The 26,955-nt window shown below is 35.3% G+C and overlaps 2 protein-coding genes across 11 annotated transcripts in view; one reads left to right on the top strand and one right to left on the bottom strand.

Annotated features, from left to right (window-relative positions):
• DNAJC19 (DnaJ heat shock protein family (Hsp40) member C19) overlaps nucleotides 1-26,955 on the top strand; it is a 53,045-nt gene that overhangs the window by 9,779 nt on the left and 16,311 nt on the right. The window contains exons 7-8 of one of the 3 annotated variants that reach the window (XR_004032351.1): nucleotides 16,706-16,817; nucleotides 22,526-22,568. The gene's annotated coding sequence lies outside the window, so the exon portion shown is untranslated. Of the gene's footprint in view, nucleotides 1-8,505; nucleotides 9,287-16,705; nucleotides 16,818-22,525; nucleotides 23,419-26,955 lie in introns of those variants that run through there. The other 2 variants (XR_004032350.1, XM_030822865.1) reach the window with 2 other exon arrangements.
• Nucleotides 36-26,955, bottom strand: part of FXR1 (FMR1 autosomal homolog 1) — a 67,714-nt gene continuing 40,794 nt past the window's right edge. For 2 of the 8 annotated variants that reach the window (XM_030822858.1, XM_030822862.1), the window contains 9 exons: nucleotides 26,242-26,320; nucleotides 22,219-22,328; nucleotides 18,117-18,203; nucleotides 16,739-16,796; nucleotides 16,589-16,651; nucleotides 11,394-11,597; nucleotides 9,293-9,493; nucleotides 4,296-4,387; nucleotides 39-3,580 (listed from right to left, as the gene is read on the bottom strand). In XM_030822858.1, the coding sequence (XP_030678718.1) occupies nucleotides 3,410-3,580; nucleotides 4,296-4,387; nucleotides 9,293-9,493; nucleotides 11,394-11,597; nucleotides 16,589-16,651; nucleotides 16,739-16,796; nucleotides 18,117-18,203; nucleotides 22,219-22,328; nucleotides 26,242-26,320 (1,065 nt within the window). In that variant the 3' untranslated portion in view covers nucleotides 39-3,409. Of the gene's footprint in view, nucleotides 3,581-4,295; nucleotides 4,388-8,520; nucleotides 8,602-9,292; nucleotides 9,494-11,393; nucleotides 11,598-16,588; nucleotides 16,797-18,116; nucleotides 18,204-22,218; nucleotides 22,329-26,241; nucleotides 26,321-26,955 lie in introns of all 8 variants that reach the window. The other 6 variants (XM_030822857.1, XM_030822860.1, XM_030822864.1 and 3 more) reach the window with 5 other exon arrangements.

Below are 26,955 nucleotides of genomic sequence, written 5' to 3'. Positions count from 1 at the left end.
AGTTTTAAGTTAACACCACTTGCTAACAGTCTGACTTCAGCAGATTGCAGTTACTGCTTTATTGCAAAAGCTCCTGAAATAAAACCCAAATACTATCAGAGATTAACATGGGTTATGAGCAGCTACAGTCCATTCAAGTACACGTTCTAATAAAGAACTAAAATTAAAAAAAAAAAAGGGGGGCTGGCAAATTCACTATAGCAGACAGATATTCTTATGAAAAAGCGTAAGGGATCCAAATCACGTAGCAAAGACAGGAAGACTGAGACAATAACAAACATCCTTTTCTTTGGGATTTTTTGTCAAAACAGTAGATTGACAGTTCAAATCCAAGTTCCTTGAAACCTTACAGAGGAAAATCCAGGTGTAATATTCCTTTGCTGCCATTCTTAACCACCAATCATCTGTCCCTGGACATAGCCTGTTTTCCATTTTTATCTGTCCTTAGGCAACAGCCTATGAGAAGACTAGTTGGTTTGAGCCTCAAAAGTGTAAATCTGTTTGCAGAGGATACAAATGGTGCTGTTTCCCAATCCAAGATTTAGTTAACATACCAACTTTTATAAGACCCTCCTTAGGTTACAAAACTCTAGACACAGCCAACAGCAGCTACAAAAATACGTGACTTAGCACAACAGCAATGGAACCCAGCATCATCTCAGGTAAGTTTCTATGAACTCACCAGTTTGATGTGCTGCTTCTAATTCCACATTAAAATACAAGATTATTTCAAAATAAAGATTTGTGTATTCCTATTACACTTTTGCCAATTATGTCTGAAGTGTTGAGACACCATTTTGCACAAGTTGTAGCCCCCTTTAAGGCTTAACAAAGGTGATGCCTAAAGCAAGAATCCTAGGCCTCCCAAAGCTTCAGGAAAAGCAGGTCATTTTTGCCACCATATAATCTCAGCTGTTACTTCATGATTCCGTTCAGGTGTCATATATGAATTCACATATATATTGTGAAACATTGTTGAAACTGCACAAGATCTTCCAGAATACCTTTTTTCCTTCTCTTTAAAGAGGGTCTCACTGGCCCAGAACTGAGTTCAAATGATGCTCCCACCTCAGGCTCCTGAGTAGCTAGAACCAAAGACATAAGCTACCGCACCAGGCTCCAGAATACATCTTTTGCTTAAGTGTCTGTTTAGTGTATACTGGCAAGTTCTTCCCATAGCAACATCTCATCTAACTAGGAGAGCAGCCAAAAAGACGGACCCCTCTCAAATACATTTAGAAGGCTACCTGAATTAATGGCTACCCTTTGGGGAGTGGGCTCTCTTTAAAAAAACTGCGTATTTATCACAATTCTGCACTACCTATATTTTTTAAAGGACAAGACATTGGGTTTAGTCATTTGTAAAGTAATGAACTTAGTATGGTTATTGCTAGAATGAAGAACTGGTTCAGCTATACTCACGTTTCTTCCATTCCCATTGAAACAATCTTTATGGAAAAGGGATGTTTAGTGTATCTGACTATTCTACGTGGGAGAAAATGAAAAATCATTTTCTTTACCATATTTACCAATGTGGCAATTAAAATTCTTCTAATACCTTATAATTTTTAACCCAATTATGTAAGAGAACTAAGACAATTTAACCTGTTTCTAGCTTTGATCGATTTAAAAAACCACATTTGTGGGTAATTTTTTAAAATATCAGGACATGAAATTACTTGATACCTTTTATATATAAAGGACAGGAGTTGCACTACTCACACCTTACTTTAAAATTCTGTTACCAAGAACCAATTAGAAGGCCTCAGGAAAAAGCAATTAATACCAGCAAATTTTAACCTTAATCAGAATAATTTGAGGGCTAGGGTTATATATACTGAGCTGGCAAATTTTACATTTTTAACTATACCCTGAATTATCCTTCAGAGCATATAAATTAAAATCACATTTTTATGCACATAAAAAATTAACACAAACTATGCACACAAAAAACACTTTGCATATGCCAAATAATACAAAGGGCTGTCATTCTTGTTCAGTGGTCCATATAATATTGTGGAACAAAGTCTTCCCCTATGTCTAACAATTACTTGACCTTACAGTGAGCTGTACTAACTGTTGTACCATTGTTAAACTTCATGTCTTTATCTTCATAAAAATTAAGCTCTGGCTAAAACACATACATAAAGTTTAATAACTGATTTTTGGTCACTGGTATGAGAGCCTTCAAAATAAGCTGAGAATCAAGAAGCAAATCATTGGCCTATCATTTAAAAATTGCTTGTCATATCTTCTATCCCCCATTGTCTTCCAAAGTTGCCTTTGATTAGAATTTTATTAGGTTTTTTTGCTAATTATCACATGTATTATTAATTACCTATGCATCTAACAGCCTAAACTTGTGTTAAGATTTCAGAGGATTCATTACAAAATGATTAAGTGGCCAACTGACATTTTAATGCTATTTATGAGCAAGTATAAATGCTTTTTAAAAAGCAAAGTATACTATCCTAAGCCTATTAATAGCTCCAACTATTTTGCAACAATTGGTGTAAAAAGTAGAAAGTTAAAAAAATTCAGCAAATGGAAGATCAAAGTTTATTTACTACCTGCATACAAAAACATATTGCACATCAAACAACCGAAATTAAAAAAAAAAAAAAAAAGGGAAAAAAAAGATACTCTACTGAAGACTAACATGTAGTTTATACAGAATAAACCTTCTGGAAATTGATCTTTTCAGTAGTTCAGGTTATGTCTGAATGGACATGACTAATTCAGCTTAGTGTTTTAACTAAAGCTATGTTTGATTTTTAAATACTGTACACTTTAATAAATAAACCAAACAAAGCCTCAAGGTAGAACAGTCACTGCCAAGTATCGCCCAGTGTCCCTGCAGATGAGAGTTTAACAAATGTATTCCAGTGGTCTGCAGATTTTCCTCTACATACAGCATTTAAAAAACACATTAAAACAGACCAGTTTCCAGACTAAACTAATGAAGAAATTACAATTCAGTGCAAAATATTTTAGACTGCATTTCATTCTAGTTTTCCTCAGGTGAAGAAGTGGTTGCATATTAAAAATGTAACAAAAGCAGCTAATGCTTTCATAAAGAATATTACGTTAGGGATCCCACCCCACCCACCACCCCCCATCTCTGCCATATTTTGAAAACAAAATAACATTTCCTATAGCCAGCAACTTTTTTTTAATGTTACATATACTATTCTCAAGGCACATCTGATGATATATTTTATAACACAGTAGGTGTCAAAGTATGTTTAACATATGATTTCTTCAGGATCCCTCCCCTTTTTGAATTCCAAATGGAGGAACTGAAAGTGCGATGTAAAGACTGGCGATCCATATTCTATCTTTGGCAAGCTTGTACAAGCACTATTGTAAATGTAATGTAAAAGAACTGTAAACTAGGAACTTCTTCAGTTTATGAAACACCATTCAGGACTGCTGCTTCTTGAGTGTTTTCTTCTTTTAAGGTATTAATCTTTTCTTCTCCTGGAGTACGCTGTAGCTTAGAAATGTCATCGCCAGAAGCACTAGTTGGGCCGTTTATTGCCTTTTCTGAAGGACCATGCTCTTCAATCACATCTTTTGCCTGCCAAAGGGAGACAACTTTTTCAACTTCTTTGTAAATGAAATCTATAGCTGAGGAGGAAAACAGCTACATAAACATTAATTAGCTAATTAAAAATTTCAGTTTCATATGCCACAATGGATCAAAGTATTAAAACATCTTTAAAATTCAAAACAAATACCAAAGTATTCCACTCTATGGGTCTTTCAACTTTGTATCTCTAGTACCTAGCAGTGCCCAAACCACACAAAACATCTAAACTAATGAAAACTGTACCTAATTTTAAAACACTGGAAAGCTCACCATGAAAATGACATAAACAGTTAATATTAAACAAATAATCACCTACTTTACTCACCTTCTTTTGAGAAATCACATTTACATATCAAATACCGTAAAGCATTTAAAAGAACTAAAATTTAAAAGGTCTATATCCATCAATGAGAAGAGGTATATAGCCTATTGCTCCTGAATTAGGCAATAGTCTCTATGCCCAATATCTTTGGGCAGATTGAATTTTATAAATGCTATTTGAAGCTCTAACTAAAAAGTATTTCAGGCTCAAGCATGCATATCTTTAGTTACCTGGGGCCAAGAACATATTCAAGAGTCTTTAACTAAAATAGTATTGTCTATTTGTGGAAACAAGTGATCACACAGTAAAAGTAGTAAAAAATAAAGCTAAACCATACCAAAAATTAAAACAACAAAAACCTACAGGTTAAATTCTCCTTACCATTTCTTTCTTGTTTTTAGCCAAAGTTTCCCTTGGGAGGTTTCTTTGTCTGCTCTGAGACTCAGCTCTAGAAATATAATCTGCAACTGTGACTGTTAAAGATGAGAAAAAAATTACAGGTGTTGAAAAAATATTTCTAAAGTTTATTTATGGATAAAGGGTAATTTCACTATTAAACTAGTGGTGGGTCACCCAGTGTCAAAATTTTCTTAAGCTGGGTATCACCTCCAACCAAAAACAAAGCTTTAAAAATCTGCCTGGGCTTTTGGTGCTGAAGAAAATTTCAAGCTTGAGAATGAGGAAATCTAGATTAAATTCCTCTTTCCCAAGATCCAGCTATTTGCTTCTGTTTGACCCTAAGGTTGTGGAACAAAGTTGGTAGAGAAACCCACAACCAGTAAAAGGAAATACAAACGCAGTGTTCTAAGCCCAGTGTTTGCAATTATCGGGGGGCGGGGGGGGAATGGGGCAAATTTGGTCCAAATCATAGTATGATATACTTAAATTTGAAAATTTCAGATACAAAAATATTTACTCAAATGTGTTTTTTTTTTTAAAAAAAAGCACAATTAAGATATCCAAGTGTGATTTATTCTATGGTTTTGTTTTAACGTTTCACACTAGAAACGATTCTGAGTGATTACAATAAGAAACTACAAGCAAACTAAAGACAGACCACCACCCCAAAAATGTGGACATTGATCAGAGTGGGAAAAGTTCCAGAGTGTATTCAATGACACCCCTCCCACACCCCCTTTGCCAATCTTGGTAGGGACAATCTGAAATGTGTATTTGCAAAGAAGTGGCAGTATTGGATTAGGAAAAAGACCAAACCCAACCTAACACCCTACTGTCATGTCAACCCAACTTCAACAAATGACCTATGTTCTACAGTATGTGAACTGACTCACTTTATACATCAACACTCTCTCTTCAAGAACTGAAACTTAGGGCCGGGCATGGTGGCTCACACCTGTAAATCCAGCACTTTGGGAGGCCAAGGTGTGCAGATCACCTGAGGTCAGGAGTTCGAGACCGGCCTGACCAACATGGTGAAACCCCGTCAAAATTAGCCAGGTGTGGTGACACAGCCTGTAATTCCAGCTACCTGGGAGGCTGAGGCAAAAGCATTGCTTGAACCCGGGAGGTGGAGGGTGCAATGAGCCAAGATTGTGCCACTGCACTCCAGCCTGGGCAACAACGGTGAAACTCTGTTTCAAAAAAAAAAAGAATTGAAACTTAGAATTCACTGATTTTAAGAAATACCAAAAGAACCACCCTTTTTTCTTTCAAGTATTTTCTATCACAAACTGTTTTAGAAAATCCCTGATATGTAAAAGTACGATATATATTTTAAATGATGGGAGCAAGTTAATTATGTAAAGAATGAAAATTCCAGTAAATTTTAAATTATTTATTTAAAGTCACTAGGTATGGGGAGAATTGGTCCATAAAGTATAAATTCTATGAAAACAACTAAATCATTCTGGTATAATAAAAAGCTGGATGGTATTTACAATTCATGTTTCTTAATTATGAATTAACATGCTAACACTTTCATAAGATCCAAGAACTTTCTAGAACTATTATGTAAATCTTTTAAAACCACAAAGGAACAACCTATTTCAGAACTTACATACATCATTTACTAGAAAACCACTAAAGATGTTTCAAATCTGAAACTGCCTCCTTCCCTCCAAACTGTAAGAAACTCAGTACACTCATCTTGAAGCTTTTTAAATTATTTAAATTCACTGCTAATATATTTATAACTACATTAAAAAGAGTTTACAATATTGGAAAAAGGGCTGTTGTCATAATCTACTTTATTATGTCTACATACATGGTAGCAAACCTATTACAAGAAAATTCTAGCCAGTGTGGGGAACAGCATAGTGAATGCACTGTTTCCAAGTTCGGCCCTCAGTAACACCTAGGAAAACATCTAATTGGAAACCCTGCTGCTAAATTAAGTTGGTGCAAAAGTAATTGTGATTTTTGCCATTTTGGGGTGGGTGCAAAAACTGCACCAACCTAACACATTGTTGAAACAATTCCTAGAACATTTCATCCACTGTGTACAGAGATAGAATAATATATTTTGATATAGTTATCAACTAAATTAACAAGCACTTAGCTGGGGTATCCCCTACCTAAATAAAAGGAAGCCAAAAGAAACCTGTTAATTCAAATAAAAACCTGTTTATAGCCAGTCCTTATAATACAAGACCCTTAAAAGTCCAAAACAGATTAATAATCAACAATATCTAGAAAAAATACAGGCAATTTGTGTAATGACATGGACTCTAGAATTTCCTCGAAGGGATCCAAGTTAATCAACTGGATACTAGTGTGTATTGTCACATTCTAAGTGTGGTAAAGAATATTCACTGCTTAATTTACACTAAGAGCAACAAGAAATTTTGAGCAGATGAGATCAAATTAAATGAGTGTTTTAAAGGGAATATTGATATTAACTTTAGAGGGAGACTGCCTCCTAGAACTGCTACCAGGATCAAGGGTAACAATTTTGTGCTTGTTTCACCCACCCTATCTTTTGGGAGAAGGGGCAAGCTAGGGAATGCAAGGAGTTTTAAAAGAGGGAAGTAGTAATCCCAAAGAAATAAAACAGGAATAGATGCAGTATGGAACAGAAATCACTGTCGAACTGTTGAAGCCTCCACACTACTCAAGTTGCAATTAATACCATACAGAAATTTTTGCCTCTTCTGCAACAAACCCCACTGTTACTCCTTTTATACCTGTTGACTTGGTAATAAACCACCATACATCTAGTTAATAAATGTTGTAATATAGTCTGTTAAGTTCATACTGATACCCTGAATTTTCTTGTTTACAATAGGGCCAGAAAATGCTGTACCACCTTCAAAAAATGAAATAATCTCTTCATTTAAAACACTTTTTTCTGAGACAGGGTCTCACTCTGTCACCCAGGCTAGAGTGCAGTGGCACGATCACCCTTCACTGCAGCCTCGACCTCCCAGGCTAAAGTGATTCTCCTGCCTCAGTCTCAAGAGTAGCTGGGACTACAGGTGCGCACTACCACACCCAGCTAATTTTTGTATTTTCTCTAGACAGGATCCCACTGCCCAAGCTGGTCTCAAACTCCTGGGCTCAAGCAATCCTGCTACCTGGCCTCCCAAAGTGCTGGGATTACAGGTATGAGCCACTGCGCCCAGCCCTAAAATATATTTCCCACATTAAAGGAGGGGAGGAAAGAAGGGGAAGGAAAACAAATATTTTCTGGACCCTTTCTATTTTTTGACAATATTTAATTGCTCTAAAAATTTCCAACTATCTTCAAAACATGAACTTTTAGGGATGGGAACTAATTCTCTTAACCAGTTTTCCCAAATGTCTCTACGACCACTAAATTTAAAATAGTAAAGATGCCAGAATTTACATTCTTTATTTGGGGAAAACACATGAAAGAACTGCTTTTGGAAAGAATGCAAAAATTGATTAGTTTGAAAGGGGTTTATTTCTGGTGCATACAATTGCTTCATTGTGAATATACATGTGATTCTCTGTACACAGGAAATGGAATTATGTTCAAAATAATAGACACAGCAAACAAGTTTCTTTGAAGTTACTAAAAAATGACTACATAAAATAAACATTCTAAAACTAAGTAAGTACTATTAATTTGAACAGTTAGTAGGTGTAAGGGAAAAGGCATCACACTACAATAAACAAACAAAAACATAACATGCATTCCTCACATTAGGTTAAAGACACCTTCAAATATTTTTCTCTTTTATACTTTTTTTTTAATTGTGGGTATTACAACTCCCACAAAAATGAGGTGCTGAATTCAGATATAGTAAGCAGGCACCATGCAAATGCTGCCCAGTTTTGCCAATCAACCTTGATCACAATCTACAACACAGTCCCTGGGATGGCAGGCCCCATCTCAAGTGTGAAGAAACTGCCAAGTGAACAAAATGGTCTTCTCAACAGTATTTCCATGTAAACAATTAGGACACAACATTAGTTCAATTAGACAAGTTACTAACACACTGTGAAGGAAGAATGCATTTTCTTAGTAGTAGTCTTATTAGTTGAATAAACAATTTATGCAATGCAAATTTTGAACGTATATGCACACATGTGTACATGTAAGTATAATATATTTAGAAAGCAGACATATGACATTTTTTTCATGCTTGTGACCTGATGTTGTCCACAGGTCCACTCAAGTTACCTGGCTGTCTATCTTCTGCCTGACCCCTGAAGCGACGCCTGCGGCTACGATTGCGTCGCTGGGGTTTTTTTTCACTATCATCTGTAATTGCAAAGTTTACCATGAACTATTCTGACAAAAACAAACAAAAAAACAAAAAAATCTTCTTTCCTTCAAAGATTTAAACGGGAAAAATAAACTTTTAATTAAACACAAAAATAAAACAACAAATGTTTACTGACAGGAAATACATTTTTGTAGCTTTCAGCATTCCAAATGGATTAAAAATAGAATTATCATCTAGAAATTCAGAGGGTTTTAACTCACAGTAAAACTCTCAGACTTAAACTGCCATCATTCAGGGACACAGTTTTCCTCTCTAGTAGTTTGGTTTATACCGAAGTTAATGACATTTTAGCCCTTGAAAATTAATACCTACTCTTGATATATATACCTTTACCAGTGTCATTTATAATTATTTTAAAAGAGGCAAGATGAAAGCCTGATTTTAGCTTGGGGACAATAAAAGCACTAAGTACCTTGCCAGCTGAATATTTGTACTGATTTAATGGCATCAAAGGGCACTTTAACCCTCCAAGTTTCAAATAATTTGGCTGTAACAAATCTGAGAACTAAACATTTAAGACAGACAAAAAGCTATCTACCTTGTTCAAAGTAAACACTAAGAAAAAGTCAATTTGTGAATTGCATACTTTCTTTGAAAAAAGCTTCATATACTAACAATAGTATACAATTATATATATATATTTCTTTTCCCTAAGTGCTTACATACCTAGCCCATTTTCATTAACTGAAGCTGTATCAGATTCAGTCATTCCATCCATCAGAACAGCATCTTCATCAGTCCTTCGTCTACGAGACCGCCTACGACGGTTAGTACTGTGATGAGATTCGCTGGCATCAGTGTCTGCAGTCTGATCTGATTCTGTATTATCAAGTAAGCTGTATGGATTGCTGTCTGGATCTTTGAGCACTATATTCATGTCAGAGGCAAGAAATATTCGTTTAAGAGGACTGCAATTATGAATGTTTGATCTATATTGAACTATATCAATTAATGATAAACTTCAATCTCCCCCAATAAAAATGCACTGTCTTCAAATAAAATGTTTTCAATATTATTTACCTGGAAAATAATAAAGACAATTAAATATGATAAAACTTTAAGTGGTGATGAAAAATTAAAGCAGAAAGTGAGCAGACATCTTGGCTTCCTAACATTTCCTGTGCCTTCTTTTTAAAATATACATTAGAAAATAGTGTATTAAATGCTAATTCTGGCATTCACATTTCAAGGTAATCCTGCCCAGAGCAGGATTTCTTTTCACAAAAGTGAAAAAAGAAATAAATATTCAGCTGTTAAGAAATAATTATAAGAGCTTTCATCCCCTTAACTGAGTTCAAAATGACTGCAGCTTTGTTGTGTTGATGTTGATGGACTATTTCCCAAATAATACTCAATACCTGCATTCCATGACATAACAGAAATCTGCAACTGAACTGAAGCAATCAAGACAAGTTGAAACAAAGCAGCCAATTAAATGAGGTTGAACTTCTAACTGGTTATGAAAGGAAAATGTTGAAACGAATGCTGACTAGTACTCCATCTTTAGAAACAATATGGAAGGTGATGTGAAGGTAGAAAAGGAAAAACTGTAAGGTATAATTCATAAGAAAAATACCCATCTTACCTATGTGCATTTATTACCTCCAACAATCAAATTTATAGGAGAAATTCACCTAATTCCGATTTTTCCTAAGATTCCTTTGGTAACAGCTAGTAAGCTAAGCATCTTTGCAAAAGACACTAAGCGTATCCATTAATCATTAAACACTAGGTCAAGTACATTTATTTTGCAATTCAGTATACTGTAATTTTAAACACCTTGGTAACTGTACAAAGTGTACTAAAATATAAAAACTATTTCCCTGAAAGCCTGTAAACTAAACTTAAGGCTCAAAGAGTATTACTGTGGAAAGTGAGAAAATCTAAACAAACAATGAACAAGTTCCTAATTTTTGCCCTGATTTGTTCCAGTTTTTGTAATGTGTAAGCACAGCTGGCATCTATATTTAATGTATCTACACACACTTTCTATAATATTAAAATACTACATAAGTTTTCATGGTTATAACATTAAGGGAGGTGCGGGTTTCTTAAAGTGGTATACCATAATGATATGTTAAAGTTATATCCTTAATACAGTCTATGTATCCCTGGCAATTAACCCCCTAGCACGTTATGCTAACCAAGAATATTCTGGAAACTCCTACAACTTAATGTAAAGCAAAAAAAATTTTAGAAGACAGAAGTAATCAAGTAAAACGTTTCCTACACCCTCAAATCTTTAGTCATCCAAACACTCCTCTTTACAGCACAGGTCCTCAAACGATTAAAAAACTTAGTTAATTCCACAGTTTTTCCCTGTTCCCAAAGTACTACATAGTGTAGCTAAGAATGCTCTTCAATTCATTTTCAATATTAAGTATAGAACAGTACTGACATCTCTCCGTGCATTAGAAATATCTGGGTCTGTCTGGCAAACAAAAATACATAACCCCAAAATTCTAGGGAAAACAAAAAATTTCTAATTAAATAAGCCTCCAAAACCTGAAGAGAGAAACATCTGACCCTCATAATATAAAGAAAAGCTGCAAACTAAAGTTCTGACCAGTATATTCTAAGTAAACCTTCACTGAGAAACACTCTACAAGGGCTTTTCCTGATAGTGCTATACGGTCCACAACTTTCTCTAAGACAATGAGTAGCAAGAGAAACTTCCAAAAACGGGTGGCCCTGGGAGAAGAATTAACTTTTGTAAAATTATACTGTTTACAAAGAATAGATGCTGACAGAGTATAGAAAAGACTACCAGAACTGATGGAGGATTTGCCACCACGTGGTCCACCACGACCTCGACCCCCTGAAACACTTCTGCCTCTTCCTCCTGGGCGTCTCCTGCTGTCACGCTGATGTCGGCTGTCTCGATCATCTTCTCCTGCCAGTGACCAATCACTCAGCTCATCTTTACGCTCAGATTCCGTTTCAGAGGGGTTAGACAGCTCAGAATTTGTACCTTGGAAAAGATAAGAACATAAACCACTTAGATTTCTATAAAAAGAGGCTTTTAAAATGTTCAAAATTATTTCCTACAAATCATTGTTCAAATAAGCAATACTGTTTGGCTGCTTCAAAGAAAGATCCATGAAAGTTAAAATCAATCTGAAACGTACTAAGGAATAATCAAATATTATTATACTATTAATATACTAGTATAGTATCTATTAGTTAATACAGATTAAAAAATAAACTGATGTGCAGAAGGCCGCTCACTTCTTCAAAACCAGCAGAAGAATGCCTCACTGCAGTCTGCTAAGATGGGCTATGTCATGTAATATAGTCAAAGGTGTGACCATCCCATCAGCAAAAGGGGATAATATCCAGGAAATACAAAGTCATGGAAGTTAAAAAAAACTGATGTGCAGAAATGCAGTCAACAGAAAAATTACAGAAAATATACAGAAGATTAATTCCTAGGTTTTGGCACCAAAAAAAAAAAAAACATACAGAACATCATTTATCAATATTAAAATGTTCTTAGTATGGATAGTCAAATGTTTCTGCTCATTTGGGTTTCAGTAACCTAAATTATTAGTACAATAAAAATAACTTCTATCCTATATTTGAGTAAATTAATCATATTTAGAAAATTGAATAGTTTAACTATATAGTGTGTTTCACCATCATTTCATTGATTCTAGGGTATACTTTTCACATGTAAACATCTCTGAAATCAAGATATTTCTTATAACTGATGGCATCTTTATTATAAGCTAGAATAATAAGCTAGAAGTAATTTTTCCAGTAGTTGTATATAAAATGATAGCATGTTTTACTAGCATCTTAAATTGCGGCGTTTGCCATTAAAAGTAATTACTTTTACTTTTTGCTTTTTTTACTTTTAATGGCAAAAACTGCAATTACTTTTGCACCAACCTAGTTATTTGCAATTACTAAACAGAATTTAAGGTTTCTCTGAAACAGAAGGTCTCTCACCTGACAACAGAACTGACGCCATGACCAGTGAGACAAATATTCAGCATTGCCTTTTAAAGTTTACAGACCATTTCTAACACTGCAACTGTCGGTGACCTTTCAAAAATTTATTTAAACACTACAAAGATATAATCAGAAGCCTACAGTATCATTACTTAATAATTACTGTAACTAAAGTGTCAGATACATATGACTCAATCACTATCATATTCATTTCCACTTGTTAGTTCTGGGATGCCACTTCTTTCCCTCTTATATGACCAAATATATCTCCTTCAGAGCCTAGTTCAATTTCTAACTTCAGACCACTGCAACTAAGACAGATCTCTCCCCATTTTTTGTTATCCTAAAATTGCCCCATATCTATCATAGACTATGCCGTGTTGTTATTTTTCCCCCTTTGGAATTACTTCAAAATTGGTCTATGATAAAGGGTGGAACTCCATCTTATATGTCCTCAAATGTCTGGCAGAGTGTATAACAATTTTCTCAACCAATTAATTTGCTGCATTATTTTGAAGTTCATTTGCTAAACCCTCAGATAAGAGTGATTTCATGAAATACCTTGAAGTCCCCTATATTTAAACTCTGCAATCATTTGAGGAAAAATGCAAACAAGAGCTCTTCAGACATAAAAAGCTTTAAGTATTGAGGTGCAGGGAATAAAATGTAAAGTTTTATACATGAAGGTGCCTACTCACTTCCTTTCTCCTTTAAAGATAACTCTAGGATGCCTACCTTTTCTCCACACGCTGTTAATAGATGTAACTAGTCAATTATAAAAACAATTAGGTAATTAGTTGGATGTGTATTTTTCAAAGAATACATCAAATTTCCATTACTTTCAATTCTTTGTTGGGATTAGAATCTCGGGGAAGGGAATTAATTTCCCCTAACATTTATTTCACCAAATGACAAAAAGCACTTTATTAACAGGATGTCATAAAAGTTGTAATGAAGGCAATTTATCCTTTCTTAAATAGTGAAAAAAACCCTTTCAGAATGTTTAAGAACTTCTGAATTTATTTACAAACCTATACCCTACCTGAAAACATTACCAAAATTCAGGGCAAATAAAGAATACTTCATTTTGAAGACTCTCTCAAAAGTTCCTATTGAAGTATCCTTAAGAAATCCAGTGTAGTATTTACTAACCCCATGTCACAGCAAGTAAAGTCCTACATATAGTATTCAAGATACTTAGAGGGAATGTCTAAATCATAGATTGCAGCAGGTAAAACAGATATTGAGGCCATACTCCCCAAAATTTTAATGTATTGGCTAGTGCTCAACATTACTCATATTAAATAACTGTTAATAACGCATATTAAATGTTTCTGTGATAGCAAAAAGGACTCTGCAAATGTGACTAAGGTTAAGGACCTTGAGACAGATTATCCTGGATTATCCAGGTGGGTCCAAACTAATCTCACTGGGTCTTTAAAAGTAGAGAAACTTTCTGAACTACTGAAAGGGGAATCCCCGCTAGACCTTCCAGAAAGAAACGTAGCCCAGCTGACAAGATTTTAGCCCAGTGAGACCCATGTCAGCCTTCTGACCAACAGAACTATAAGATAATAAATTTCTGTGGGTCAAGCCTCTAAGTTTGTGATAATTTATTACTGCAATAGAAAGCAAATACTCTTATGAAATCAGGGAAACCATTTATTCCAACCCCTCAATTTTGTAAAATACAGGTTGCTGATTCAAAGTCTTTTTAAACAAGCTTTAAAAGTAATGACACTAGGCCAGGCTTGGTGGCTCACGCCTGTAATCCCAGCACTTTGGGAGACGGGGTGGACGGATCACCTGAGGTCCGGAGTTTGAGACCAGCCTGACCAACATGGAGAAACCCTGTCTCTACTAAACATACAAAATTAGCCGGGCATGGTAGTGCATGCCTGTAATCCCAGCTACTCAGGAGGCTGACGCAGGAGAATCACTTGAACTCAGGAGGGAGAGGTTGCGGTGAGCCGAGATCGTGCCACTGCACTCCAGCCTGGGCAACAAGAGCGAAACTCCGTCTCAAAAAAAAAAAAAGTAACAAAACATAATGACGACATGTTTTTAACCAATTTTAAAATCATATTTTCCCCTCAAACTTCTAAAATCACCTTATGAAGATGGTTTATATCATTTTCAATGGTTGGCTGTGCTAAACTTAATAGCTAAAAATAATCACGTTTTGTCAACTCCAAAAGGCCATCAATTTTAAGACATTATTTTATGTGCCATTAAAAAAGAAAATGCTGCTAAAGTTGTAAGATGTCCAATTTAACACACATACCAACTTCAGAGATGTTATACTGGGAAATGTTTCTTATAGTTCCTATTAAACTGATAAAACTATAGTACTCATATTATATATATATATACGTATATATATATACGTATATCTATATATACGTATATATATGTGTGTATATATATATAAAATCAACTACAAGTCTCTCTGATATAAAGTATACATGAACATCTACAACCAAATTCGAATGGTTTTTCTTGCTTTTCCAAGCCCACTCAGGTTCGATAACTATTTCAAGAAATAAAATGTTATTAATTCTGCTAAGATTCAGAGCTAAGAGTGCCATCTACTGAACAATTTGCACAGCTTTCTTGAATCCAGATGATGTTTCTCTACCTCTCACATAATTATCTACTCTCAACAAAAGCATTTTGCCAGAGTAAGCTCTCATCAATAAGCCGACTTCCCACAAAAGCTAATAAAATTATTCAATGAATTCATCATACTCATCATCCAATAAGCCAAGTCTGATTATCTATGCCAATAATGTATGGTTCAAAAATCAATGAGAATATATTTAATTTCTATGTCATTACTGGTTAATTGTCTTTTGCATTAAACATTTTCAGAAATATAATAATAGTTTGCAATTTTCATCCCTTTATATGCTGAACATTTCTTTATTAGAATTTTGCTGTTTAGGTTTCAATACTGCATTAAATAAAAACATATATGTAAGAAAATGAGAACATAAAGATATGATATTAAAGGGCAGGGACACAAACTTACAACTCTACAACAAATTGAAGATAGTTCAGGTTTAATATAACTTTGTCAGCATTAAATGATCCTTCAATTAAGCATGAAATTTGCATTTATTTCTATTTTCCTTAAATGCCTTACATTTTGGAAAAGGTTTTATATTTCCTCAAAAGGGAGTAAGTATAGGAGTGAAGAAAAGAAAAGGAAAAGAGAAAAGAAAAGGGGCGAAGGAAAAAAACAAATCAGGTCACTGCTAACATCCAAGTCCAAATGTAGAAAAATGGAACAACTCCAAAGCTGAAGAAGAATAAGGGAGAATTTAGGATTAGAGAATTGTTGACTATCACCACTCCACTGTCCCCTTCCTATCTGGGTTAGACCCAATCCTCATAGTGAAATACGTTTTAGAAAATGTTCATTTATAAAGTGTTAAATTAGATTCTGGCTTTCAGAGCCTTCATTTTAGTGAAATGTTGTTAGACAAAATAATTCCAGATGTGAGATGTTAATATATTCAAATATGCCAAATGAGTAAATAAAGTATTTTTTTTAAAGCTAGTAAAAAGACTTGCTATATGCAATCTTGGCAGTGATTCGCATACTTTTCGTTTATTACTTAAAGAGGGTAGACAAAAGGTGATTCCTAGAAGTATCACCACCACCATTACTAGGTATTTACTGGGAAATGTATAAAACTGTACTAGCAAAGTATGTGAAAAACAAGTTACATATGTATTCTTTGTAAATACAATAAACATGACAATGAACTACCAACTTAAAAACATGCTTTGCTTCATTACATAACTGCTTGGAAATTTTATATATTTTACTGTCATTTTAACGTATACTATCATTACTATTGAGACATGTACTAAACCTTCAGAACTACCTTCTAACCTCAAAGCCAAGATAGAGTAATGAACTAATTATAAGAAAATGTGTTAGAGCACCTAAACTATAACTACTATTATTACTATTACAAAAAAAAAAAATTTTTTTTTTACCATAACCGGAGGTGTAATTAGGTCCCCGACGACCTCTGCCTCTTCCACTATAAGACCTAGAACCTTGTACAGAAGAGACGGTACTTTCATCAGTGGCATATCCTTTCTCTTTTTCAGGCCCTCTGGTGGAAGAAGGTCTGAAACCCATACCAATCTGTCGCAGCTGTTCATCAATCTGTAGGCGTTCCATTCTTAGCTGTTCTACTTCCTACAATCAAAACAAAAAAGAGTAAGTCTTCTTATATATAACTTTTTGTCTTCCTAAAGCCTAAAGCTAGAGCTGTACTCCCTACCAAAGCCATGACGTTAGGCAATTAGATGGTAAAGAGCATTGTGTTCCTAGTCAACAGAATTGATGAGGTCATTTGCTGTTTCTGTTCAACATTTACTGAATGGCCTAGAGTGTGCCAAACATGCTGCTACAGGCATACAATATAAAAGAAGACATGGACTCTCCCCAACCAAGGGGATGTTTAACAGACAGCTTTAAAATAAGTTATTAAATAGCTAACAATTATACAATATTACCAGATTTTGCCCTCAAGGAGTTAGAACTGCTAAATGAGATACAGGTAGCATCTATGAAAGGTACTATTAACAAGCTACTTTCCTATCAAAGTAGTGAAACATGAGTTGTGACCTAGAAGGAGTGCTAGACTTGGTCATTCAGAAATTGAGGTAATTACAGGATGCAAAGGTTACATGTCTACAGAAAGCTCTTGGTTAAAAGATGAGTACTGAAAGATAAAGCACTGGCTTCAAAATGCCAGCTTTAATTGCGAATTTTCATATAAAGATGAATTTCAAAAGAAAAGAAATGGCATTATCGGAGTGATCTCGAAATAGTAACAGCAACAATGATACGACAGACTGGGAGGAAAACATACTAGAGGCAGAGAACAGGTGAGGATATTATTATACTTTAAAAAGAAACACAGAAGGAATAAAAGGGAAAGAGTAGAAAATAAAATTAAAATGTTTAATAATTTATGGGTCATATTTTTCTAAAGACCCTTGCTCTTTATGTATCAACCCAAATAGACTATTTTGTTAACAATGGTTACAAATTATCAAGTAATGTCAATGGAGATAACGCAGGTGATTTGCATAATGCCAAAGTTACCAAGGAAGCCCAATGTCACTCCTGGTTCTGTACCCTATTTGTATGTAAAGTACAAAAGTAAAAATAAAATGGCTCCAGTATGAACATGCAGATACATAAGTGATCTGAGAGTCAAATTGCGTGAAGACAAAGAAAGTAATCATTTCTTAAGAAAGAAATATAAAAGCTCAGAGAAAACAGAAACTATGCACATAAGGTCAATCATTTTAAGATGACAAAAGAGTTTAAATTCTCATGTAGAACAATGGCAAATCTGAAGCTGAATTAACAAAAATATTTAAAGATTTGAAGTTTACTTCAAATATAAAATGTTTAATGTGAGGACATTTTAAATTTGTAGCAAATGTACAACATTTATGTAGTAAATGCAGCAATATCAGAATATAGTATGAACCATATACAAACCTTTAGATAAGCAATATGATACTCTAAAAGAACTTGCACATTTCCAATGCTTTCTTTAGTGCCAACAAATACAAATGGAACCATACCCTGTATATAAAAAAAAAAAAAAGTCTTCAGTGTTTAATATTTTAACAAAGTTCTAGCCTAAAAGTGACATGAAATTGACAGGCAGGCACACACACACATTTTTTTTTTTTTTTTTTTGAGATGACGTCTTGCTCTGTTGCCCAGGCTACAGTGCAGTGGTGCAATCACAGCTCACTGCAGCATCAAACTGCTGGGCTTAAGTGATTCTCCTGTCTCAGCCTCCAGAGTAGCTAGGACTATAGATGCGTGTCACCACAACCAGCTATTTTTTTTATTATTATTTTTCTTTTTTTTTTTGAGACGGAGTCTCGCTCTGTCGCCCAGGCTGGAGTGCAGTGGCACAATCTCGGCTCACTGCAAGCTCCGCCTCCCGGGTTCACGCCATTCTCCTGCCTCAGCCTCTCCGAGTAGCTGGGACTACAGGCGCCCGCCACCACGCCTGGCTAGTTTTTTTGTATTTTTAGTAGAGACGGGGTTTCACCGTGGTCTCAATCTCCTGACCTCGTGATCCACCCGCCTCGGCCTCCCAAAGTGCTGGGATTACAAGCGTGAGCCACCGCGCCCAGCCTTTTTTTTATTTTTTGTAGAGACAGGGTCTTGCTCTGTTGCCCAACTCCTTGCCTCAAGCAATCCTCCTGCCTTGGCTTCCCAAAGCACTGGGATTATTGACTTCACAAAGAGGTTACAGGCATGAGCCACCGTACCCAGCCCCAATATATAATTAGGAAAACTATTCTGAAACACGCAGCAATTTACATGTACTAAACTTCAAGATTTAAGGGGGAAAAAATGCTAAAATCCATATAAGTTGAAATACTCAGATTTTCAATAACTTTTCATATTTGCACCCCAATTTACTGTTGTAAATTGTGTTCTGTGTGCTAAACACTTTAAAAATAATTTTTAAAAATCAAGTTTATATCAAGTTTTCTGATTTATAATCAATTTAATTTTCCAAGTATATAAATCAACTTTTAAAGTTAAAATGATTTTCTGGCAGGTCATGGTGACTCACACCTGTAATCCTAGCACTTTGGGAGGCTGAGGCAGGTGGATCACTTGAGTTCATGAGTTCCAGACCAGCCTGGGCAGCATGGAGAAACTCCGTCTCTACAAAATATACAAAAATTAGCTGGCAGGGTAGCACATGCCTGTAGTCCTAGCTACTTGGGAGGCTGAGGTAGGAAGATAGCTTGAGCCTGAGAGGCAGAGATTGCAGTGAGCCAAGACTGTGCCGCTGCCCTCCAGCCTGGACAAGATCTTGAGCAAGGCTGTCTCCAAAAACAAAAATAAACAATTTTCCTTCAAACTGGCTATAAACTTACAGACTAGATATATCATCTTAGTAGGTATAGCTTTAAAGCATAATAAAGCACATTAGCCCAGTTATCCCTACAGTATGTGCTCAGATAACAAAATCTTGAGTGTCTGTGTACTACAAGAGGTACTTCCTGACCACTAAAAGAAATATCACCGCCAGAGCATAAATATTTACACAATGTAAAATTAAAGGAATTATTAAGATACGTAGAGGTATTCAAGTAAATCAAAGTATTAGGCCAGACTTGGTTTACTTTGCTGAACTTCTGAGTAAGAAGGTTTTAAAAAAGTGGCAGTAAAGAGAAATAAGATGGCACACTGTGAATTTTTCTTCTTTAAAGAAACATACTTCCAGCTTCTTAATGGCTGAGAAAAATCAGAGTAAAGCTTAACTCCCCCAATCAGTTTCCATGTCTCTCATTTTCTTCATTTTACAGAATAGTTTCTAACAGTTAAACAGAATGGCTTAGGGATTTTTGGTTCTAAATATGAAACTAAGCGTGGCTTAAGACATTTTAGTTCTATATATGACTCAATTATTTTCAAAGTAATTTTTTTTTTTTTTTGAGACGGAGTCTCGCTGTCACCCAGGCTGGAGTGCAGTGGCGCAATCTTGGCTCACTGCAAGCTCCGCCTCCCGGGTTCACGCCATCCTCCTGCCTCAGCCTCTTCACCGTGGTCTCTATCTCCTGACCTCGTGATCCGCCCGCCTCGGCCTCCCAAAGTGCCGGGATTACAAGCGTGATCCACCAGGCCTGGCCTTTCAAAGTAATTTTTAAGAGTAACGATTTTTAGATATGGTTCATTTAAAACTTAGGCAACAGGGCAAGTGCTAGGGATACAGCACAGCAATTACAGAGGTTCACAGTGGCTTTGAAGAAGTCATTTCAACTATGAAAGCATGAAACAAGGGAAACTAATTTAAGATTAGGGAGTGAGGAAGTGTTAACACTGTCCTCAGGAGTTCACAAGCAGATAAAAGGGCATTTGAAGTGAATAAAAAGGGGGGTGGGAGGGCAAGGACCTAAAAAAACCTTCAGCACATAGCCTGTTTTCAGGTCTGTATTATGCATTTCATGTATTTGATTTAATGCTCATTTAAAAACTAAGAAATAGTATACCAATTTTACAGTTAACAAAATAACTTGCTGAAGTCATAAAATCAGCAACCAAACCAGCCAGTTTCATCTAGTTACCTAATTCCAAATAACATCTATTTGTTAACTGCCAGGATCTTCTGCTAAGGTGTAAGAATAAAGTTTCTGTTCTAAAGATAATCAAAATCTCCGAAAAAAAAAAAACAAACACTAAATGTTATCATAAAAAACTCATTGTACAGCATTAATGATATGACCAAAAAACAGGAATTCTAAGAAGACAAAACATCATCAACATGTGGGAAGAAAGACGACGAAAAATTTTAGAAAGCTAGGATCAGAATTAACGAATTAACAGCAACGTAACGGGATTTCAATTAAGAAATGGTCAATACTTTCAGATTCCACAGCAACGTAAAAGCGTAAGGGAATTTCAATTAAGAAATGGTCAAGGCCGGGCACAGTGGCTCACGCCCGTAATCCCAGCACTTTGGGAGGTGGAGGCAGGCGGATCATGAGGTCAAGAGATCGAGACCATCCTGGCCATCATGGTGACACCCCATCTCTACTAAAAATGAAAAATTAGCTGGGCGTGATGGCGCACACCTGTAGTCCCAGCTACTCAGGAAGCTGAGGCAGGAGAATCGCTTGAATGAGGGAGGCAGAGGTTGCAGTGAGCCGAGATCGTGCCACTGCACCCCACCCTGGTGACAGAGTAAGACTCTATCTCCAAAAAAAAAAAAAAAAACAAGTCAATACTTTCAGATTCTATAGCAATGTAAAAGTCTAAGGGGATTTCAATTAAGAAATGGTCAATACTTTCAGATTCTATAAAATAGTTAAGGAAAGTACAATGAAGAATTCCTGTCAGCACAGTTCACAATGGCAAAGATATGGAACCAACCTAAGTGCCTATCAACCAATGAGTGGATACAAAAAAAATATGGTATATATATATACCATGGAATATTAGCCATAAAAAGGAACAAAATAATGTCTTTTCCAGCAACTTGGATGGATGGAAAACCAAATATCATATGTTCTCACTTGTAAGTGGGAGCTTAGCTATGAGGACGCAAAGGCAAAAGAATGCTATAATGGACTTTGGGGACTCAGCAGGGAGGAAGGTTGGGAGGGGGGTGAGAGATAAAAGACTACATATTGGATACAGTGTACACTGCTCAGGTGACAGGTGCACTAAAATCTCAGAAATCACCACTGAAGAACCTTAACCATGTAACCAAAAACCACCTATACCCCAAAAACTATTGAAAAAAAAAAATTCCTTTGGGAGTATCAGGTTCTACAGCTTTACACTCTACATATGAAAAATAACTTTTAAGATTATCAAATAGAAATCTTTATTATCAAGAACCGGCTTTTTTTACTGAAGTACTATCAAAACAACTAAGAACAAGGCCCACACAGTAGAAAATGACTTGTTTTTTAAGTGTATGAAATAATATTATAAAAACATAATTTTAAAAACAAGAAAGAAAAACCCTCTGTATCAGATAAAACAGACAAAATGTTTACAACTATTAAGTTGGCCAAAAAAAGGACATTTTAAAGAGGCAGATTACATTTTAAATACTTACGTCTTCTCTGGGTAATTTATTTTCATTGTCCCCTTCAATTCTCACTCGAACCACACCAGATTTGTCCACTATTTCTTGAATAACTTTGCCATTTTTTCCAATTACTTTTCCTTTAGTAAGAGAAAACAAATATAACGGTAAGCTAAAATTCAATTCTGCTATTCTTTCAGTGTCAGCCCAAATTATTTGTAACTTGCTACTAAATTATAACCATCAAGTGAAGCTCCCATCTTTTTACTTTCAATTAACTCGCCCTACAGACTACCAAGAAACTTTACCCTTGGTCTGAAACTTACTTCTCTTTCAGCACGCCTAAGGTTACTAACTGGGACTGACAACAGTGCTCACAGGTAAGAAATTCTCAAAATCTAGACTTTTAAAATATGCTTATATCATTTTCATATTTTTAAAATATCCAACCCATTTCAAAACCTTGGATGTATACACAAAGGCCAAGAGAAAACTATTTTAATTTGACATTAATCATTATCACTTTATTAATTCACATAAGTAACAAATTCATCAATCTCGCTTTTATTTGCAAGTTTCTATGGGTCCAAGAGATTTCTATGACTTGAAGATAACTTTAGGATGAATATTTAAATGTATTATATTTTACACCAAGAAGTTTTTCAAGTACTCCACAGCTATATAAAAAATAAATATTGTAAAATTACATAAAATTCAAGTATTTAACTTTTCTACACTTAACTCATAAGTCTGTCAAACAGCAGTTATTCAGTATATTAATAAATAAAGGGGTCAAAAGGCTCTCTTTCCCTAAAGGACTATCTAAAGATTAGCATATACTTACATAAATAACAAAGCAACACTGAGTTGTGTACCTATTAACAAGTACTATTCAAGTAACCTTCACCATATGGAACAGATGTATCCCTTAGACAGTGAACAGCAACAGCATATTTGTTATCAAGTCCACATCCTCAATTAATTTAAGTATACACTTTTCACAAAAACTTAAACCTTGGTTGAAAGCGTTAAAATGGAAGGTTTTCCTGTTGCATGCCTGAACAAACAGTTTCCATTAAAGAATGAGTAAGAACGACAACAGTAGACTGGTCAATACAATAAAAGGACTATAATGGGTTTTTCTCTCTTGTATTCCTACTCTCAAGCCTCCTTCCCCATTAATAACCCTAAATTTAAAAGCAGCAGCAATTGAACAGGTTAAAAAAAAAATAGGGCAGGGAATTCACATGACGTGTATCTTCTCTGAGCAGCCCTAGCAGCAGCACATAAAAGCAACCTTCATTGTTAACACAGTGAAGCTCAAGCAGCAACTCCATCCTTGACCCTGCTAAAAGTAAGCAAATGTCTTTCGAAAAACAAAGGTTAGGTTGATATACCATATTCCTCCCCCAGAACCTTTGCCACTTCCTTCTTGTGAACTATACCAGTTTTGAGTGATCATCCATCACCCTTCTGGGGTCCTTGGCAGGAACCTACCTGCAAGTTTTATTTAGTCCCACCAGACCGTCAATATTTTAAATGATCATTTCCATAGTTTAAATCCAGACCATATTGACAAACTGAAGCAGACCTGTAGTATAAATTGAGCATTGAATATAAATGCTGAAGGGACAGACAGAAGTGATTAAGGAAGGCTTCTGGAGGTAAAAGGTTTTGAACCATTTTCAAATCAACGTTCAGGGATTTTTCCCTTTGATTTGGGAGGGATGGGAATGGTCATCTTAGAACTCTCAGAACCCGAATGTGTAAGGAAATCCTCTCTGGAACTTACCCACCAAGTGTTCTCATTCCCTTTTAATCCTCAGTTCTCTTTTTCTTTCATTTGGACTAAGAATGTACTATTTTTCAAAAGACTGCTTCATCCATAAAACATTATGGAGGGAAACATTGTATTTTTACACATGACAACCAATAGAAATTCTTGTACTACTCCTGAGTATTTCACCAGTGTGTAATAAGTCACTGCTAATGTGTATTTCCTAAAGAGCACACAATCCACATCACCAAAGCCAACATAGACAGGATACAGGAAAAGAGACAACAGGTACTCCACTGAATAAAGAGAACAAAGAACTACAAATATACCCAATTTTCTTATTTTTGAAATAACAGAAACTTTTACTTACAACACCTCCCACAACTCTCTAAGACCAAGGCTATCTTTTATAATTGACAGACTTGGATTGAAAAGAAACCTGATTCCCTTTCACAAACCCACTGCCAAATCATTTTTACAAGTGAGGAAACCTTAGTTAAGTTAAAATTACATCTGTAGAGCAGCTACCACCATGTTAGTAATGACAGATGTCAATAATTAACAATTTCTTTAAAAGGGCATCATTTTCAAAAGCAGCTTATCAAAGGTGATTTCATTTGACACTGATAAACATTTGATAACATTGTGCACCTTACCTATAATTATACAAAATTCTTCAAGTTTATATTGAATTTCAACATCTCATCTTTCTAGCAGTTCAGTCTACAGTGAACAATGGTATACCAAGAATAAAGTAGAGCTTACACAATTGGCAGTAATGTCATACCTATCCAAATGTTCGAGCAGAATTGAAAGGCTTTTTATACCCAGGCACGGTGGGTCACGCCTGTAATCCCAGCACTTTGGGAGGCCAAGGTGGATGGATCACAAGATCAGGAGCAGGAGTTCAAGACCAGCCTGGCCAATATGGTGAAACCACATCTCTACTAAAAATACAAAAATTAGCCAGGCATGGTGGCTGGCACCTGTAGTCCCAGCTACTCGGGAGGCTGAGGCAGGAGAATCGCTTGAACCCAGGAGGCAGAGGTTGCAGTGAGCCGAGACTGCATCACTGCAACTGCACTCCAGCCTGGGTGACAAAGCAAGACTCCATCTCCAAAAAAAAAAAAAAAGTTTTATTTTTACATAAATACTAACACTTAAATTCCAAGAAACAAATTCCTGTGTTTTAAACTACTTTTCCTGAATATACTACTTATTAATGGCCAAAAAAAAAAAACTCTTTTTGGAATGGAAGTGTTTTTTATTTTTCTGTTGTTTGTTTTACACAATTTAACAAATAGAATGCCCATAGCTAAACATCATTTCCTAAAGGCAGAACAGGCTGCATTATATAAATGGAATCCAAGAAGCTGAAAGTATTTCCTTAGCGTCAAAAAAAATTCATGAGAGATAACAGGGAACAAAAACTCATCCCCCTCCTAGTAAACTACACTACATTATCTTGATGCTTCTTTTTATATTAAATGTTTAGGTAAGTCAATTTTTAGTACAGTCACTGTGTACTTAACACATAACCAAAGCCTTCCCAATTGCCTCAAATTGCAAAAAGACAGACAGCACAGATGTAGGGCATATTAATAACAGAGCTATAAATTAACTCACTCCAAGCTATAATGCTCATTTAACCATAGCTTCAAATGCAAATTCTTGTCACTTAACTATAATCCATGGGTACAACAGTTTCAATAATGGTGTCAAATAATTAACAGTGAAACCTCCCCTCATATTATCATCCTTCTCTCCTGCCCACAAGTTCTTACCTTATTATTCTATGCCTTGCAACAACCTACTATTCAGGGCCTACTGTGTAGAAGTTTATTACCCTACTGTTAGTTCACTGTTACTTTTCTTCTGCACTAAACAAATATCACAAATACCTTCTCAAAAAGTACTGTGATAATTTTGATGAATATATATCAGTGATAAAAAGACAGTAAAGGAGTGAGAATAATAGGGAAGATCCCAAGTGATGAAAAGACTGATGAAAAACTGTAATGACAAACTTATAAAAACCCTGGGCCTTATTAGTGGGTCATCCTGTACAGAAGAAACATCTTTACTTTTTAACATATGACAATAACAACTTACACAAAATGTTATCACCAAAAAAAGAAAAGAAGTATTGCTATCTAAATAAATCTACACATAACCGGAATAAGGTTATCAGACTACAAGACTAGTTTTCAATTAAGTCGCTATATGTAACTAAATAATGTTCATTAACTTATTTAACATTTAGTAAAAGTACCTACCAACGAGATTCCTAGGAACCTGAATAAAATCCTCCACAAATTCCAAGAAACCTCTAGCCTTTTTTACAGCATCAGCACTCTGTAGATGAGGGGAAAAGTAAAAATGAAATCCTGTTTCAATCTTGGAGCAACCCATAATCCGAAACAAAAAGATGAGAAAAGAGAAAATTCTGAATGATTATGTTCTACTAAGATTATGCTCATTCCACTGGGGAGAGATTTCAGGTGAAGTGATTCACAAAGTACTTTGAAAAAATCATTTTTAAAAACCCCAAATCAGTCAGTACTATTAAAACCAAAAATAAAATATCATCTCTAAAATCTTTAAGCTGCCGAACAGCCAAAACTTTAACCCAATCCTAAATATACTAGTCTATACCTCCTGGTTGAAATTCTCATGTTAAATGTTAACAATACAAATTGTTAAAATTGTCTGATTTATTTATTCTCAAAATCAGGTATATGACTTAAAAAGCTATTTTTGCAGAGATGCATTTTTTAAAAGTACCTACTGGTAAGATTATCAAAATTCAAAATTTCTAATGAGTACAATTTTAAACGACCAGAGGGTTGGGAGTGAGTCTCTACATGGACTTTCTACTTCTCAATACTTCTCAATACTTCTCACTTTCACTTTTAACGTTTGTTCTTTAATAACCACAGATAAGGCCAGATGCGGTGGGCTCACGCCTGTAATCCCCGCACTCTGGGAGG

The sequence above is a fragment of the Nomascus leucogenys genome, chromosome 11, assembly GCF_006542625.1.
Source record: "Nomascus leucogenys isolate Asia chromosome 11, Asia_NLE_v1, whole genome shotgun sequence".
Lineage (NCBI taxonomy): Eukaryota > Metazoa > Chordata > Mammalia > Primates > Hylobatidae > Nomascus > Nomascus leucogenys.
The sequence above is the reverse complement of the archived record's forward strand: the minus strand, read 5'-3'. Positions and strand labels throughout refer to the sequence as shown.